At 38.1% G+C, this 18,127-nt stretch overlaps 1 protein-coding gene across 1 annotated transcript in view; it reads right to left on the bottom strand.

The window, feature by feature from the left end:
* TTC27 (tetratricopeptide repeat domain 27) overlaps window positions 1–18,127 on the bottom strand; it is a 105,932-nt gene that overhangs the window by 78,481 nt on the left and 9,324 nt on the right. The window contains exons 5-7 of the mRNA XM_016218982.2: window positions 13,521–13,623; window positions 3,007–3,171; window positions 964–1,097 (exon numbers count right to left, since the gene is read on the bottom strand). Coding sequence (XP_016074468.2) covers window positions 964–1,097; window positions 3,007–3,171; window positions 13,521–13,623 — 402 coding nt within the window. The remainder of the gene's footprint in view (window positions 1–963; window positions 1,098–3,006; window positions 3,172–13,520; window positions 13,624–18,127) is intronic.

Raw genomic sequence — 18,127 nt, 5'->3', positions numbered from 1 at the left:
CTGCCAACTTCAGGAAGTGTAGGGGGCACCCTGTGTAGTCTTATCCCTAAGCTTCTACATCTTTCCTTTCCTGCCTTCCTTTTCCTCTTATAACCAATTGCTGTTACTCCCTGAAGTTACTACAAAGCAAGCAGCATACTTGGAGCAATCCCAGGAGGTATGCGGTATCTCATCAAAGATATTCCTTGGGGCTCCTGACTGCTGCCATCCCTAGCCCCTACCCTTGGCATTATTTTCAGTACAAAATAGAATTTTGCTCAATGTATCCACGGTAAATGTGTCTGCAGGCTCTAGAACGAAGAGCAGGGAGACATGGGCTTCACAGGCAGTAACATCAACCAACGAACAACGAAAAATGATTTGGGGTCTCTGGGATAAGAAAATATAAATGCTAATGGTTTCTATGGAAGCAGCTGGAAAAGCCTATAAGTAGGTAAACTGACCAAGGGCCATAAATTCAAGTGTCAAAAAGAGAAAGCATTAGCCACATCAAGAAAAACATACTAAGGCAAGAACAAGCCCAATAACAGTAACAAGACAAATCGGAAAACTGGTAAAAAGGAATTCTGATCATGTACTTATATATTTAGAAGCTGAAGAAATTTTAAGTCTTAGTGTTCATAAATACCCACAGAAGGCAAAAATAAGGCAAGAAACATGGTAGCAGCTAGAAACATTAGTCTCTACTGAGCCTGCTTTTGGATTTCTTCAAGGGGGAGTGGCGGGTAACACACAACTAACTGCATTATTAATTCATGCTTACTGAAGAACGGAACACCATTCTCTCTCTACTTAAGGGTAAAAAAGGCATAAACATAGGGGATTTTTAACCCTCGGGCTCCTTAAAAAAGCTAGAGAGGGGACAAAACGCCTCTTCCCACTCCATTCAGTGTTTCTATGAAACTCACCTATCGAAAGTGTTAGACTTGGAGGCTAATTTAAATAACTCAGGATCCTACTCACCTTGGTTAAATGTTCCTGAGGAGTTGGGGCCGGACTGAATTCACAATGTGAAAATACATCCCCTCCCCTTCTTACAGTAAGAATAAGTTGCGCCACATAATTTTCCTGGAACCGTGTCCTTTTGCCTAAAGCCCCTAAAAAAAATATAAAATTATATTTATTGATTTGTCAATCAAATCTATGATCATAAAGAGCAATATTTTCAGAGTACTTTAGAGTTTATAACGTGTTTCTCCATTTCACAAAGAGAAACCTGAGTCCCAATGATTTTAAATGACTTGTAAAGTTATAAAGCCAATAAACCGTGGGGCCAGAACTCAAACCCAGGATTTCTGCCAACAGATTCCACATACTTACTTTTGCATCGCATTTCCTACTTCCTCAAAAGAATAACTCATTAAGTAACGTAGGTAGAAGAAATATTATCAGCTCCACATAACAGATGAAAACGCGGAGGTTCTGAAGAACAGAGTCACTTGCTCACGATCATGGGGCTTCTCAGTATCAGAGCCAGAGCTTAAAGCCAGGGTTTTCAGGTTCTAAATCCCAGTCTTTCTATCTGGCCTCAGGTAACACCAATCTTTTTTTCATTTTGTAACTGAAATAACTTGCTGCACAATAGCTTTAAGAGAAGCAAAAGTTCTCACATCCATCTTCTGGTAAGAGTCACATTACAAAGACCCTTGATAACAGACCAGTCTAAGAAGTCTGGACTTCATCCTGCTATGACTCTGGCTCTAAGTTATACATCAACCTTTTACACATTACACTAAAAACAGCTACTGAGATGGTCTAACACAACTTAAGTTTTTATAGTAAGGCTATCGCTAAATGGAAAAAGCAATCTGACTCTCACCTATTATTTGTGAATACCACACTTGTATTTAAGTTGCTCACTCTTAGCTTGGAAAAAATTATGAACACTAGGTAGTAAATACACCAACAGTTAAAGCTAACCATACATGGTACTACTGTACTGTTAGTTTTTCAAGTAGTCCAAAAAAGTCTCCTAAGTCCACAATATTCAAAATCACAATCTCTGAAACTAACCTCACAAGTTATATTACATATTTTCAACACAGACAAAACTCCAACTTATACATGACCATTGTTCCAAAAGTTGTAAACTGAACATTTAAAAATTTTCCCTACAAAAACAATAATAAAAGATGACTAAGATCCCAGACCAGGCCACAAAGTCATATTTAACTCATAATATATCTGAAGGATTTTATGTAGCTGAGTAAGAAGTATGGCGTTTGGAGGCTAAGAATGGGCTATAGAAATAGCCCAGGCCCAGCCTAGGGAAGACATAATAGGTTCAAGCATTTGAATACTCACAGACTGGGAGTTGCAGTCCATGTCCAGCAGGTGTAAACAGTGCAATCAGCTAATGATGTCTGACTTTCATTACTGTGTTCAATACTGAGAGCCACTTATATTGTGAGACACGAGGGACAGAGCAATACATGAAAAGAAACCAATGTTTCTTATTTGGTATTCAGAAGAAACACAGAGGTTTTAGAAGAAATACTGTAATTTATTTGTTCACTCATCAAATGTTTATTGAGTCACTACTATATGCCAGATAGTGTTGTAAGGCATTGAAGAAACATCTACACAAAACAGTCAAAAATGTGGTCTTAAGGAATACAAAAAAAGCAGGATAAAAGCCATAGATGGGTATTTACAAGAAAGGACAATGTGGGAAGGACAAACCAAACTTAGGAATCAGGAGGGAGGGGTCTTAGGAGACCCACATCCACAACCAAATGGTCAAAAGTTCCTTTGTGTTCTGCCTGGCTCCTATACTACTACTAGCATGTGTCTAACTAGATTAGAAAATAAATGGACGTCTTCAGGAATAAAGAAAACGTATAATTTCAAGTTTGTTGCAAAACTATAAATTTTTAAATTAAAATCTATTTTTGTAAAGCAAAAAATAGGAAACAGAAAAGCAAATATGCCCAAACAATATAACCAAACTGCCGATGTATATATTAGTTTTATGATAAAAATAAATCAAAAGATAAAAAGTCTTACCTGTCAAATCAATTTGTAATTTGCTGATGTCTTTAGCAATGCTGAACTGATCTTTTGCTTTCTTATATTCATAATAATATAAAAATATATATGCACATTCCAGATGGAATTGAACAGCCAAATATCGACCCGAGTCATCTACAAACAGATGCTCCAGCTTTATCACTGCAAGACAAAAGATGAACATTAAAAACTATGATGAGAATAAAATTATATTAATGAGTAAAATGTTAAGTCCATAATATGTGAAGTATACATTACATTAGCCCTGCTCTTAAAGAAATTTTAAATCTGGAATGTAAGGAACATTCGCTGAGCACTTGTTCCAAGCACGAAGCTAAGCATGTTAATATACATTACCTCCTTTTCTCCAAACAATCCTAGGAGGTAGGATTCATAACCCTGCTCTTTCTTGTTTTAGAGTACTTGTCTCCACCCTATTAAAAAAATATATGGCAACACAAGGTGTTGATACAAAGTACCAAATGAATCTATGAAGAGTTAAACAATACAAAAAATCTGATGAAGAGATCGGCTTACAATTTAAACTCATAAAGAATGCAGAATTTCTCCCTTAAAAAAAGAAAGCTTTTCCCAAAAGGGGCCTGACGTAACCTTTAAAAATGGTTCAGTACTCACTGGACCCAGAAAAACCCACAAAACTATGCAAACCAAGATGTTCAAATCTTTGTGCTTACTTTAAGAAGGCTCATGAAACTGCCCAGGACATAAAGGGCATGCGTATCCAAAAAGCCACCAAGTATCTGAAGGATGTCACTTTACAGAAGCAATGTGTGCCATTGTCATCACAACGGTGGAGCTGGTAGGTGCGCCCTGGCCAAACAGTGGGGCTGGACAAAGGGTCAGTGGCCCAAAGAGTGCTGAACTTTTGCTGCACATGCTTAAAAATGCAGAGTAATGGCTGAACTTAAGGGTGTAGATGTAGAGCCTCTGGTCACTGAGTACTTCCAGGTGAAAAAAGCTCCCAAGATGTGGCACAGAACTTACAGAGCTCATGGGCACATTAACCGGTACATGAGCTCTCCCTGCCATGTTGAGGTGATCCTTAAGAAAAAGAGCAGATTGTTCCGAAACCGGAAGAAACCGAACAACTGTAAACCTACTTTTGCCCCACCATGTATTACAGATACAAGTCCCTTGTCAGATATATATATATATAAAATTTCCAAATAGTTTCTCTTATTCTGTGGGTTGTCTTTTCATTTTCTTGATAGTATTTTTCAAAGCAAAAGTTTTTTTAATTTTGATGAAAGTCTAATTTTTCTTTTGTTGCTCAAGCTTTTCGTGTAGTATCTAAGAATCCATTGCCAAATATGACGTCATGAAGATTTACTTCTATATTTTCTCCTGAGAGTTTTATAGTTTCAGCTCTTTCATTTAGGTGTCTGACCCATTTTGATTTAACTTTTGTATATGAGGTAAGATAAGGGTCCAATTTTGTTCTTTTGCATGTGTCTACCCAGTAGCCCAACACCAATTGCTGAAAAGACTATTTTTTCCCCTACTGAAACATTTAATATGTAGACTAAAGCAAGTAATTATGTTAATACAGGTATCAATCAAGGATATAAACATTTTGCAAGGTTAATTTTGTTTTTTCAAACTATAAGAGAAAGTTTATTTAGAAAGTTACAGAGGTAGAAGAAGTGAGCCATAGAAGAAACTGGCTCAGGAAAGCAGTTACTCAGGCAAAAGAAGGGCCCTTGGAGCTTAGGGGAGAGAGAGAGAGAGAGAGAGAGATGGGCCTTGAGAGAGGAAAGGAAGAGGAAAGGAAGAGGAAAGGCGTGGGCTTGCTCTGGAAAAAGAGAGGAGAGCACGCCAGGTTGAATTTTAATTGGAGCTCCTTGGTCGGGGTCAGGGACTGCAGGCACGTTTGCTGGGGCCTGGTCTTGGTTTTCCAGGAACAACATCTCAAGAGGGGCCTCAGCTGGAGTGACTGCAGAGGCTGCAGACACGAGCTATGCATCTGCCAAAACCAGGACTGGTGGCTTGACAGGGGCTCATCCAGCAAGTCTGCAAAGCCCAGGGCTCACCCAAATGTTTGCTGGGACTAGACCAGTATGTCTGGGGTTAGGGTCTCAACTGGTGTTATGTGACAGGGCCAGGTATTGCCCAGCATTCAACAGAGCCTGGTCAAGTACTGAGCTGTGTGTTTCATGGGGCCAGGGCCAAGGGAACAGGCTACATAGTTGAGCTAGAGTTGAAGAAACAGTCTACATGGCTGGGAGATTCACTGCATAAAGAAAGATTGTAGCCTGGCCGGGTGTGGCTCAGGGGTTGAGCATCGACCTAGGATCCAGGAAATCACAATTCGATTCCCAGTCAGGGCAAATGCCCAGGTTGCGGGCTTGATCCCCAGTCAGGGGCATGCAGGAGGCAGCCGATCAGTGATGACTCTCTCTTCACTGATGTTTCTCTCTCTCTCTCTCCCTCTCCCTTCCTCTCTCTGAAATCAATAAAGATATATTTAAAAAAAAAAGAAGAAGAAGAGAATTGTACATCCACTGCAGATAATGGGAGCCTGGTTTTTCATTATCAGAGAAGGGAGTTACAAAATTGGAAGAGTAGAGTAGAATAAACCTTGTGATAATGAACTGGAACAAGAGATGATGTAAATTCATGCTTTTCAATATATAAATAGATACAGAATAGATAGAGATGTAAATATGTATGTATGTGTGTGTATATATATACACATACTTCCCAGCTACATCTGTTGAAAGGCTTTAAAAGTAACCAGAGCTTTTTGGAGAAATTACTGATTCTAGGGCTGGAGCAAGGAAATACAAAATGAGGCTAAGATATCTTCTTGTATCAGAAAATAAAGAAGTGCTCAAAGACATGTTGAAAGAGCACAGAAGTCAGTTTGAACAAGCTCCCGCTGGCCAAACCTGGGATACTTTGAGCATCAAAATAATAATAGCAATCAATTATAATCCACTGACTGAATTAGGGACCCATGAGTCCATACTAATATTAATATATAAATACATAAATTCAAAATTTGATAAAGGACAGCAACATGGTTTCTAAGTACCTCACCATAAACACTAATTAATTATAAAGAGTACAAGCCAAAAACTGGAAGTAGTCCAAATTTCCAACAACAAATGGATAAACAAACTGCTATTTCCATTTAATGGAACACTACACAGCAATGAAAAGGAATGAACTATGGTTACATGTCACTACATAGATGAATCAAAATAATTACATTGGAAATCCAATGTCCTAGTGAGCTAAGGTCTATCTACCCGTTCGATCTGCCACTCAACCCCTCATGCTCTGCTCCAGCAGTTCCCAACCCTGCAAGTCCCAAACACATAAAGACGTTTCAAGTCTCTGTGCCTCTCTATACATATTGTATACCCTCCAACTTCTCTGCCTAACAAATTCTCACCAATTCTTCGAAAGTCAGTTCAAGCATCAACCACTTTGTGAAGCCTTCTCTGATCTCTCAAGTTTAGTTAGACTAATCACATCCCTTCCTTCATTCCTTCCTCTTTATGCCCTTTTTCTTCCTATATTCTAGCACCTACCCCACTGAGTTCACTGACAACCCTAGCACCTAGCACAGTGACCGGAACACAGCAAGCATTCAAAAAAATCTTTTTACTAAATATCAATTTTGGCAAGCAATAGAAAGTCAAAGATAAAACTGGGAATTAAAGATTTTTCCTATTCAAAAAAAATGACATGATGAAACTGACATTTAGAAAAAACCAATGCAGTACCGAAGTACAGGGAGAAGGGACAAAGGCCAAGGAAAAGGTGCAGCCTTTCGGACATGAAGAGGTAATGGGAGTGCCGTAAGTAACCGGAGAGCTGGCCAAGCAGAAGGCAGGCTAGACCCACCCTGTCATTCTGGTGCTCCACAGCAGTGCTCTCCAAAAAGCATTGTGATGAGGTATTTTACAGCTGCACTCTCCAAAGTGATAGCCATTAGGTCCACCTGGTTTCTGAGCACATGAAATGTGGCTAGTGGAACTGAGGAACTCAAGTCTTCATTTCATTTATTTCACTTTATTTTAATTTAAATAGTCACATGTGGCTAGTGCCCACTATATAGGACAGGAGCTCTAGCTAGCAGTTGTGGCAAAATAGCAGATATTTTTAATTAATAATAGGAAGCAGTTTGTAGCACTTATGGATCCTAAAAATGAAATGGGCTCCCTCTCAAAGTCATTTTGGAAAGTGCCCAAGAAAAGAGGAGATGACTTTTTTGGATACAATATTCCAATAGATTCCAGCATTAGGATGGGTGGAAAGATGGCCTACAAAGAATCACATTATTTTCACCTGGAAAGGATTCAAAGATCATTTTTACGTGGAAGAGAACCTTGGTTTGTAAGTTAGTTACCTGAGGTCACGCAGGGAGTCAATGACAGAATAGCAACTAAAAGCCAGATCTTAAAACACTATGTTCTGTTAATCGTCTTGACTATGATAATTTCATGGGTATATGCATATTTAAAATGTCATCACTTGTACACTTTAAATGAGACTTATTATAGGTTATTTATACTTCAAAACAGCTGTTTAAAAAAAACACACTATATCCACCACTATACCATCCTATATTGACTCTCTAGCACCATCTCCTAAGAGTTACTGAGAACAGATTAGTTAATATACTTAAAGATTGGAACAGTGCTTGGTATGAACTGAGCACTATAGAAATGTTAACTGCATTATCACTATTAGATACTAGAGTTCTGCCCTACCGACCGGTTTGGAGAAATGTAATTTGGAGTCAGAAACTCCAGATCATAGTTCTGGCTCTTGGACAATCTCTCTGAGTCTCAATTCTTTATAAATGAGTTAGTCAGCTGGACAAAATCATCTCTACAGGGTCTTTCCAAACTAAAGACTTCAGAGTTGTAGAAATTGAAGAGGATGGGTAAGGGGCCTTGGGGGGAGAGCTGGTAAGAACTGGCTAGATATGCAGAACGAAGGAAAACTGAACTAACTATGAACACAAAGCTCTGAGCTTTGGATGACTCAAGGTTTAAATAAAAAGAAGAGCATGTTGACCCAATAGGAGTACATTTATTATTTTAACAAATCAGTAGGTACTCCATGGAAATGAATAGTCATGACCTTCTGAATAAAAATGTCAACCAGTACATTTAAAACATATGCTAAAACCAAAATCTGTTCTCATGAGATGTTAATGCTGTTAAAATGAAACCCCAATGGATAATTATAATTAGATAATCATATTTAGCATGTTTAATAACATTCATTCTAAAGTATCAAATTATTTAAAAAATCAACGCATATATCAGTCACCAAGAGACTAATCTCTTGAACTCTTTCTATGTGGGAACAGTCTAACCCTAGAGTCACACAACTGCCTATAGATGTCACAATGGAACTCTTCGAAAAAGCATTTTAACCTGTTTTCTCTTAGATGGTTACTTCTTCATGAGCTGGAACACATTTTTAGTATCAGATCCTAAAAGAAATGGCTGTGTATCCTTAAGCAGTCTTTAGAGAACCATGGTTTCATGAGTGTGACATCCAAGAGTGCCTTGCATCGTGCTGAGGAACACACTCTTCAAGATTCTAACTTACTCCTTTCATAGAAGTGATCAGTCCAGCAAAGTTAAGCTGACACTCTGATGGGCTCTATTCCACTACACTGCACTGATGTAACATTCCTGGACGAAAATATAAAGATCACAGTTGTTCATAATATACTTGCTCCATTTCATAGACTGAAAAAAATTCCTGCCAACTTTCTGATGATCCCTCAAGGGCAACATTTCAAATATAATATTCTTCTCTGGACACTGAACAGTATTTCAGTTGTAACTGACTGCTTGGTTAACACTTGGGTCAAATCCCAGAACAAAACATTTTCTTAAATAAAATTGTTTATGAAATGTTGCAGTTTAAGACTAACTACAGACCTATTTAGATATAGCCAAAATGGACCAATTTATGACTAGATAAAATAAAAAATGTCGTTGATTAGCCTAGAACAGCAACATAAAAAATTCTGATTTGCAAGGCGAAGCAAATTATATGCTGCAACACACTGCAGAGAGAAACTGAGACCATTTGGGGAATGAGTCACTTATAGTCATATTTCCAGATATCTTAACCCTTTCCTTCCTGTTTGGAAATTTAATTTTACCCCTTAGAATTCTCTGTAAAATACACCACTATGGTTCCTACCTTTACATATAATGGTGTATTTTACATATATTCCACATAAGGCCCTGGCTGGTGTGGCTCAGTGGTTAAAGCATTGACCTGCACACCGAAAGGTCGTGGGTTTGATTCCCAGTCAAGGGCACATACCTGGGTTGAGGGTTCACTCCCTGCCACATGGTTGGGGCCCATTCGGGGGGGAGGCAACCAGTCAATGTGTCTCTCTCAGATGGATGTTTCTCTCTCTTTCCCTCACTCCCTTCCACTCTCTCTGAAAAACAACGGAAAAAAAAATCCTCTGGTGAGGTTTAACAAAAATAAAACAAAATAAAAATAAAAAATAGCACATAAGGAAGGTATTTGCTTCTTTTCTTAAGAAAAGGTCATCATTATGAACATTAGTCAGCGATATGGTATAGAGATAGCCAATAATGCAGATTTACATAATATGGGATAAATCTGCATTAATGGCTATATCAAACTTCACTTCCTAAAAAAAAAAAAAAACTGCTAGTGATACCTTGCTTTTTGTTCATTTACCAATTTTCCATAAAAGTATAATAAAAATAGGAAACTGTATAATATCCTATGCAGAATAATGTAACTACCTTGTTTCAAAATTAAATAGTGGGCTGAATCCTGATAACCCTCCTCCTTCAAATGCTTTTGATATCCTCTGGGAAAAAATCAACTTTTAACCCATTTCTATCAATGATATTCAACTCACCCCTGGATTTCAAAACTTTACCCAATTTCATGAACTAGAAGCTTATCCCACTCCTCTTCTCCCTTGAACTAAATTTGTTTATAGAGTCTCTCACTTAATTTCAAAAATATGCGATGGCATGAATGGGGGAAGACTCAGTCTGCACATTTTCATTTCACTAAAAACAGAAAGAAGACAAGACACATCTGCTAAATGGGGCATTGGGCCTTCATTTTCTCCAAGTCCTACTTCGTATTCCATTTTGAAGAGAACGCCACACCCAGGCAACACTACTATGAGATGACTCAGTCCCACATGGTATCTGGGTAGGAGCAGTCTCCTCATAACTTCTATAATATTTCACTTTTTGAAAAGTTCTGGTACAGAAATTAAATTAGATCCAAACTGCAATCAAGATGGAGGACACAGAGAGTTCCCCCCTAAAAAGTACATGTAGAAAGGGCTAAAACAATGTTAGCTATCAGCCCTGGCCTGGTAGCTCAGTTGGTTGGAGCATCGTCCCGAAACACCAAGGCTGCAGGTTAGATCTCCAACAAGAATCAACCAGTGGCCCTGGCCAGTGTGGCTCCGAGGCTGAGCATCGACCTATGAACCAGGAGGTCACCGGTCAACTCCCAGTCAGGGCACATAGTTACGGGCTCGATTCCCAGCAAAGGGAGTGAAAGAGGCAGCTGATCCATGACTCTCTCTCATCACTGATGTTTCTCTCACTCTCCTTCCCTTCCTGAACTCTCTGAAATCAATAAAAACATATTAAAAAAATATTTTAAAAAAAAGAAGAATCAACCAATGAATGCACAAATAAGTGGAACAACAAACAGATGTCTCGCCAGGCTAGTGTGGCGCAGTGGTTGAATGTGTCGACCTATGATCCAGGAGATCAATGTTCAATTCCCGGTCAGGGCACATGCCCAGGTTGCAGGCTCAATACCCAGTGGGGACCGTTCAGGAGGCAGCCGATCAATGACTCATTATTAGTGTTTTCTCTCTCTCTCTCCCTCTCCTTTCCTCTCTGAAATCAATAAAGATATATTAAAAACAAAAAACAAAAAAACCCAAATAGATGTCTCTCTTTCTCTCCCTTCCTCCCTCTCTTTCTAAAATAAATAAATAAAACAAATAAGTAAATAAACAAACAACTACTCAGGTTTTAAATCTGGTCACAAAATAAATTTTTTAAACATACAAAGTTGAAGTTCAAAATAGATATTTTGTTATATAGACGAAGTTTAGTCTAAAATGCCCTTCTTTGCTTGTTCCATAACCTTAAGTTACTTAAAGTCCTGAAAGAATATAAACCAAGTGCTAATATAAACAACATAAATGAATCAATTATTATGTGCCTAAATATTTTCCTTATTGAATTATATATAGATGGCTCATTTATCTAATACTAGCATATACTTATGTATTTCTGTCCTAGAACAAAATAAAACTTGAGAAATTAATTTCAACTGATCACCTAGCTTAGTAATATTTATCACTACACAAATTAGTGTCCTGTCTAATGTACTCTGACCTACCTTGTTACTATACAGATGTAACCTTGAAGGAAACAGACTCCAGAAAGGTACAGGAGCATCTTGCAATTACACAAGGCACAAGCAAAACAATTATTTTATGCTTCATGGATGTGCTACCTCCATCAAGTACCGATCACTGCTTCTCCCCGCAGAGTGACGCTACCCACCACTCCCCTCAATCCTTACATGTACATACTCACTCTATCCTCTTGTGACAGGAAAGGGGTGTGAGCTTTGGAATCAGATACACCTAAAGTCAAATCCCTTCCCTGTAATTCAGAAGTGCATTACTAGGTCCACATTCACTTGTGTTCAAGTATTCCTTCACTATAAGAGAATTTGTTTTTATTTTTGTTTTGTTTGGCAACTTTTGCCAAGAACAATCATTCCAAAAGCCCAGGGAAACCAAGTATCAAGGTACCCAAGATTTTCCCTCTTTTTCAAAATGCTTCCCCAGGAAACATGGCAGGTGGGGGGTGGCATCTGTAACAAAGGCAGTGGGAGGCAATTACAGGGGTATGTGGGTTAAAAGTATGTGGTAAATTTTCCATTTATATTTTAGGCACTTTTCTATATGTACATTATATATTACAATAAAAAATAATAGGGGATGGAGGATTCAGCAGAAAAGGGGGAGGAGGTCAAGAAATACAAACTACCAGTTATAAATAAGTCACGGGGATGTAATGTCCAGCATAGGGAAGAGAGTCAGTATTGTAATAACTATGTACAGTGACAGACACTAGTCTCACCATGGTGATCACTCTGTAAGGTATATAAAAGTTAAATCACTATGTTATACACTAATACAGTATTGTATGTCAACTATAATTAAAAATCAGTTTTAAAAAGAATGAAATCTTGCCATCTGTAACAACATGAATGGACCTACAGGGTATTACGCTGAGTGAAATAAGTCAGACAGAGAAACACAAATACCACACGATTTCACTTACATGTGGAATCTAAGAAACAAAATAAACAAATAAGCAGAACAGAAACAAACACAGATACAGAGAACACTTTGACAGTTGCCACATGGAAGGGGGGATTGGGGAGCTGGATGAAAAAAGCCAAGGGATTAAGAAGTACAAGTTGGTAGTTACGGAACAGTCATGGGATGTAAAGTACTGCATAGGGAATATAGTCAATAGTATTATAATAACTATGTATGGTGTCAGATGGGTACTGGATTTATCGTGGTGATCACTTTGTAAGTTATATAAATGTCTAATTACTAGGTTGTACACTTGAAACTAATATGTCAAGTATAATTGAAAATAAAAAATGATTTTAAAAAATCAGTTTTAAAAGAAGAAAATAAAAATAAAACAAAATGTAAAAATGTCTCTCTATCTACTGTCATCCTCAGTAAAAAGTATTTTCTACCAAAAGTTAAAAAAAAGTTTTTCTTCATGTACTTAATAAGCTATAGGATAAATAATTTCCTATTCTGAAAGCAATTTGACACAATTTACTCCATCTTAAGTGAGTTAAGGATCTTTTTAAAAAGAGTTTACATTTGTTTCCAATGAGGCCTCTTAAAGAACAGAGAACATATTAAAATACCTTTAGGCAATTCATGATAAAATCATGGTGACCTACAAAGAACAAATCATTCCTTCTAAGTAGGTGACACAAGTGATAATGATTGCCTTTTTTAAAAACTCAAAGATAAAAAAATTCTATAATCTGACACCCTAATAATTTGTGATATTACACCTCCAGAAAAAAAAGACACAACCTCAAATAAAATCACTAGCACCTGTCACAGAATAAGCTACAAATGAATGTCTCAGCCAAGAAATTAAAATGGAGCCTGGCCGGGTGTGGCTCAGTGGTTGAGCATCGACCTAGGATCCAGGAGATCTTGGTTCAATTCCCAGTCAGGGCACATGCCAGGGTTCCAAGCTCCATTCCCAGTGGGGGCCGTGCAGGAGGCAGCCAATCAATGACTCTCATCACTGATGTTTCTGTCTCTCTCTTCCTCTCCTTGCTTCTCTCTCTGAAATCAATAAAGCCCTATTTTAAAAAAATAAAAATAAAAAATGGAGCTACACATCAAATAAAAAACTGCTACATACCTTGATCAATACAACTTTCAGCGAGAGCAAAAAGCTGAGGTGAGCGTTCCTCAAGCAACTGCTGGTGAACATTCACACACCTCAAAGTCCACCAAGGCAAGCTCTAGAAAAAGCAAGCACCATGTCAGTTGAAATAAAAGGACCCTTTAGAAAAAAGATTTGTACAATTAAAATTAATTTTTAGAATTTCTTTTTACATTTGTGAAATTGAATTTATTCAATAGCTTCCCGCCCACGGCTATGTCTTCGGTAATAATACTCAAATCCACTTCTCCATCTTCCACAAGAACACCCCTCTCCTCTGTTCTCAAAGCCTGTTTTCAGTCCGCTGGGCTTCCTGACACCAATTGGACTCACCATGCCCTCCGCTAAAAGTCTGCTGTAACCATCCTGCACCAACAACTCTACGAGGCCTCCCGCAGAACCTCCTGAGGGGGGATATTTTCCTTCCTCTGCACTCCAGCAGATATTTGTACCACTCTTTGCAAACACACTCCACTGTGACCCTGTACGTCACCCCTAATTTCAGGTGTTGTCTGCTGTTTACCCAACAAGATGAGAAGTCATGTCTGACTCATCTCTGTATCCTTCCCAAAGCAATATGCTCCGCACAAACTACCAAGTGAGAAATTCGCTAGATTCAGCCATCACTGCAGCAAGCCAGCAGTTCCCTCGCATGTTTGTGAAACCTCACCCATGAAGCCCTCTCCCACTAGTATAGCACACCCTGGTCTCTCACTTCTGAACGTCTACACTGTTCCTAGAAGTAAGGCCACATCGGACCGCTCTTGTTTCTCAAGTGTATAACTCTACCTAGTCTAAACATTTTTTTGAGGATAGAGACTGCATTTTATACAATGTCTTGACCAACAGGCTGAGAACACAGTGGCTTTTTCTCTCTTCTCTAACACTTGATCTTACTTGGTCAATACATCCTTATTTAAAAAACAAAACAAAACAGAAAAACAACAAACAACCTGCAATACAGAAGCAAACACAGTGCAGAGTGAAAGTCTCTCTTCTGCTGCCCCAATGCCACCCTTCTGCCTCAGAAAAATCCATGACGGAGGTTGAGATTCTTCTACATCTTCCTCTCTGCATGTTTGTGTGTGTGCAAGTTATATTTTTGATAAAACTCATTAAAGTATCAAGCATGATCATGCATTGAATCATCTAAATTAATTAAAACTGTTACTTTGAATTATATTGTGTGAAACTGTGAGAAATTAATTTTCCTTTTTTTAAAAAGCAGTATCTACTAATAGGGGATCATGCTTAATTACCAAACGTCTTATTTTACTTGAACTTAACCTCTGCATTTGATTAAGAGGTAAAGCTGCCACAACAGTTGCAACAATGACACAATCACAAATGAATTTTGACTCTATGACAAAGCGCTTTCTAATTATTAGTGTAGTTTCCTCAGTCCATGTAAGGAAAGGTAGAATTAATAGACGTTTCACATCATTTTTAATGTAATTCCCTGAGGTGTTGCCTCACTCTGTTCCTATCAGTAAAGCTAATGAAGTCATGGTACACATCAATTATCTGTCCCTTATCCTCTGTCAGCAATAAGTGAGTCAGGTTTGGCAGCAGATTCTTCCCTTTTCTAGACATGGGAATTTAGATAGATCCAAAGAGACTGCCCTTGTTAAAAAATCATACAGCATAAGATCAGATTTATAAACTAACTCTTAACCCAAAATCTTTACATAGAAGGGGGAGTGTGAGACAAATAAAGCACAGCCTATGTTCTACTAGAAAATAAAAGTGCTTTTTCTACTTGCCAAGAACTGCTTAATAGAAAATTTGAGTCATTACTAAAAAAGAAAAGTTGAAGCCTTGTTTTAGATGGTTTCTATATCCTGTCTCCTGATTACAGGACTTAATACAGAATGGTCTCACTGAGAAGCCACACTAGTCAATAATCTCCTAAAAGGCAAGGAGCATTCGTGTACTCAAAATACACCCAATAGCCCTGGCCGGTTTGGCTCAGTGGTTAGGGCGTCAGCCCTCAGACTGAAGGGTCTTGGGTTTGATTCTGGTCAAGGGCATGTAACTTGGTTGCAGGCTCGATCCCCCAGCCCCTAGTAGGGGCGAGTGCGGAAGGCAACCAATTGATGAGTCTCTCTCACAGCCATGTTCCCCTCTCTCCCTCTCTCCCCCCCCCCTCCTTTCCACTCTCTCTGAAAAGCAATGGAAAAAATATCCTCGGGTGAGGATTAAAAAAAAAAGATGCCCAATAAATGCCTGCAGACTTATTCCATTTTATAAATAAGGAAACTGATATTCAAAGACATTAACTAGCATAAGGTCACACAGTTGTTAAGTGGCTGAGCCAGGCTAACTCTGGTCTGACTTAAACACCAGGACCCTTCACTCAACATTGACATATTACTAATACCAGTCTACATATTTCACAGATTAGAGGGTTGGGGAAAATCATCTTTTACAGTTCTACAAAAATAATATTGCAATAAACAATTTGACACATTTCTTAGGAGCCAATCTATTCAAAATTAATTTAAAAGATTAAAATTAACTTGGATAAGTATGCTAGGCTTTTTAATCATTTTACCTTCACTTATTAAAGGAGTCCTCTTAAACATCATCATTTAGAGAATAATATATTCAAGACCCAAAGAAAAAAAACTTCAATGTCTCAATTGAAAGGCATAGAATGATCTTTGTTTTGCATGGTGATGTATGAGAAAATAGGGTTAAAAGCTGAAGTAAAAAGTTGTTAAGCATATGCCAAGAAATTCAGGTAACTTGTCTCTCCAACCCTACCAAGTATGACTTCACATATTAACTTGTCCTCCTAGTTGCTGATAGTACACGTATCTTTATTCAAGTGATGCTTCACACACTTGCTGATGAAAGTTTTCCACCAACAAAACTTAAAATTGTATCACTCATTCATTAATGACCATTAGTCTCACCAGAAAGAAAATACTGCCATCTGGCAGCCTCATTCTTGGTGATACTTTCTTCAGAGCCAAGTCCTAGTTAATCTATAGGACCATTTAACTCTGATCAACTTGGGAAACATTTTTTAATTCAAACTAATGTCACCAAAAAAAACAAAGATAAGACCTTATATCTGCTAGGACATGTTGAAACCCATCTATTAAAAACCCTTCTAGTACAACTGATTCCAAATAAATATCTGGCTCTCTTGAGAGTTCCCTTCTTGCGTCTTGTCTGTCTAAACTTAAATGCTCATGAAAGGAAGCCCTCATACAGCACAAACCAAGTCAACATTTTGCTCATAGAAATATTGTTTTTTAACATTTTCAGCCAACACTTAGAAATTGAGAGATCACATAAAATTTAGATTTACTACTGGCAATACAGGATCTGAGTCCCCAAGTTGCAACAATCAGAACAGGAGTAAGCAAGGTATGGATATGGGCCAAATGCAGCCCACTACCTGTATCTGTACAGCTCAAGAAGTCAGAATAGTGTTACACTTTTAAATCATTAAAAAATACAAAAGATTCCCGGCTGGGCATGGCTCAGCGGTTGAGCATCGACCTAGGATCCAGGAAATCAGGGTTCGATTCCCGGTCAGGGCACATGCCCAGGCTGTGGGCGAGGCAGTTGATCAATGACTCTCTCATCATTGATGTTTCTATCTCTCTCTCCCCCCCTCCTTTCCTCTCTCTGAAATAAAAAAATAAAAATAAAAAAAATTTAAAAAAAGGATAACATTTTGTAACATGAAAATATATCAAATTAAATTTTTTTTAATCCTCACCCAAGGATACATTTATTGATTTTTTTTAAGAGGGTAAGGGAGAAAGAGAGAGAAAGAGAGAGAAACATCCATGTGAAAGGAAAACATCGGTTGCCTTCTATATATACCCCAAATGGGTTATCAAACCCGCAACCTAGGTATATGCCCTAATAGGGAACTGAACCCACAACCTCTGGTATATGGGACAACACTCCAACCAACTGAGCCATCTGGCCCGAGCTAAAATTAAAATTTTAGTGTCCATAAATAAAGCTTTATTGGTACAACACAGTCACACCCATTTGTTCACATATAGTCTACAGCTGCTTTCACACCACAATGCAAAGCTGAATAGTTAAGAGACTTGAGTAGTTAAAACAGAGACTTCACAAAGCACAGCTGACACCTCCACCAAACCTCCAAAGACTCTCTTTGTATCTCTTGTGGTTTTTGTCACCTCCTACTACTGCCTGTTAGCCTTCTGTAAGTCTGAGTGCATCTTCTCACTAATCTATACATGACCTAAAGAATCGATGTCACAGATACTCAACAAATGCTCTACTAAATCCAACCCAAATAATGAAACAAGGCTGTGTATGAGCCAGGAAACAGTAACTAAGATCCGCTGCAATAGATCATGCTCAAGTCTGCCTACTGCTCATAATCTTACATGATTCATAAAAGACTAAGAAAGACGTTTTTAACCTATATTTCAGATTCAGAGAATGAACATTTATGCACATGCACACGTACATACACACATATATAAAATCCTATTAAAGAGGCTCAATATAAGCTCATTTTACATAAGATGAATCTCAAGAGGGAGAAAGTTTTGCATATTTTCATCAGACTTTAATGTTAAATA

Source organism: Miniopterus natalensis, chromosome 13, assembly GCF_054644295.1.
Source record: "Miniopterus natalensis isolate mMinNat1 chromosome 13, mMinNat1.hap1, whole genome shotgun sequence".
NCBI lineage: Eukaryota > Metazoa > Chordata > Mammalia > Chiroptera > Miniopteridae > Miniopterus > Miniopterus natalensis.
The sequence above is the reverse complement of the archived record's forward strand: the minus strand, read 5'-3'. Positions and strand labels throughout refer to the sequence as shown.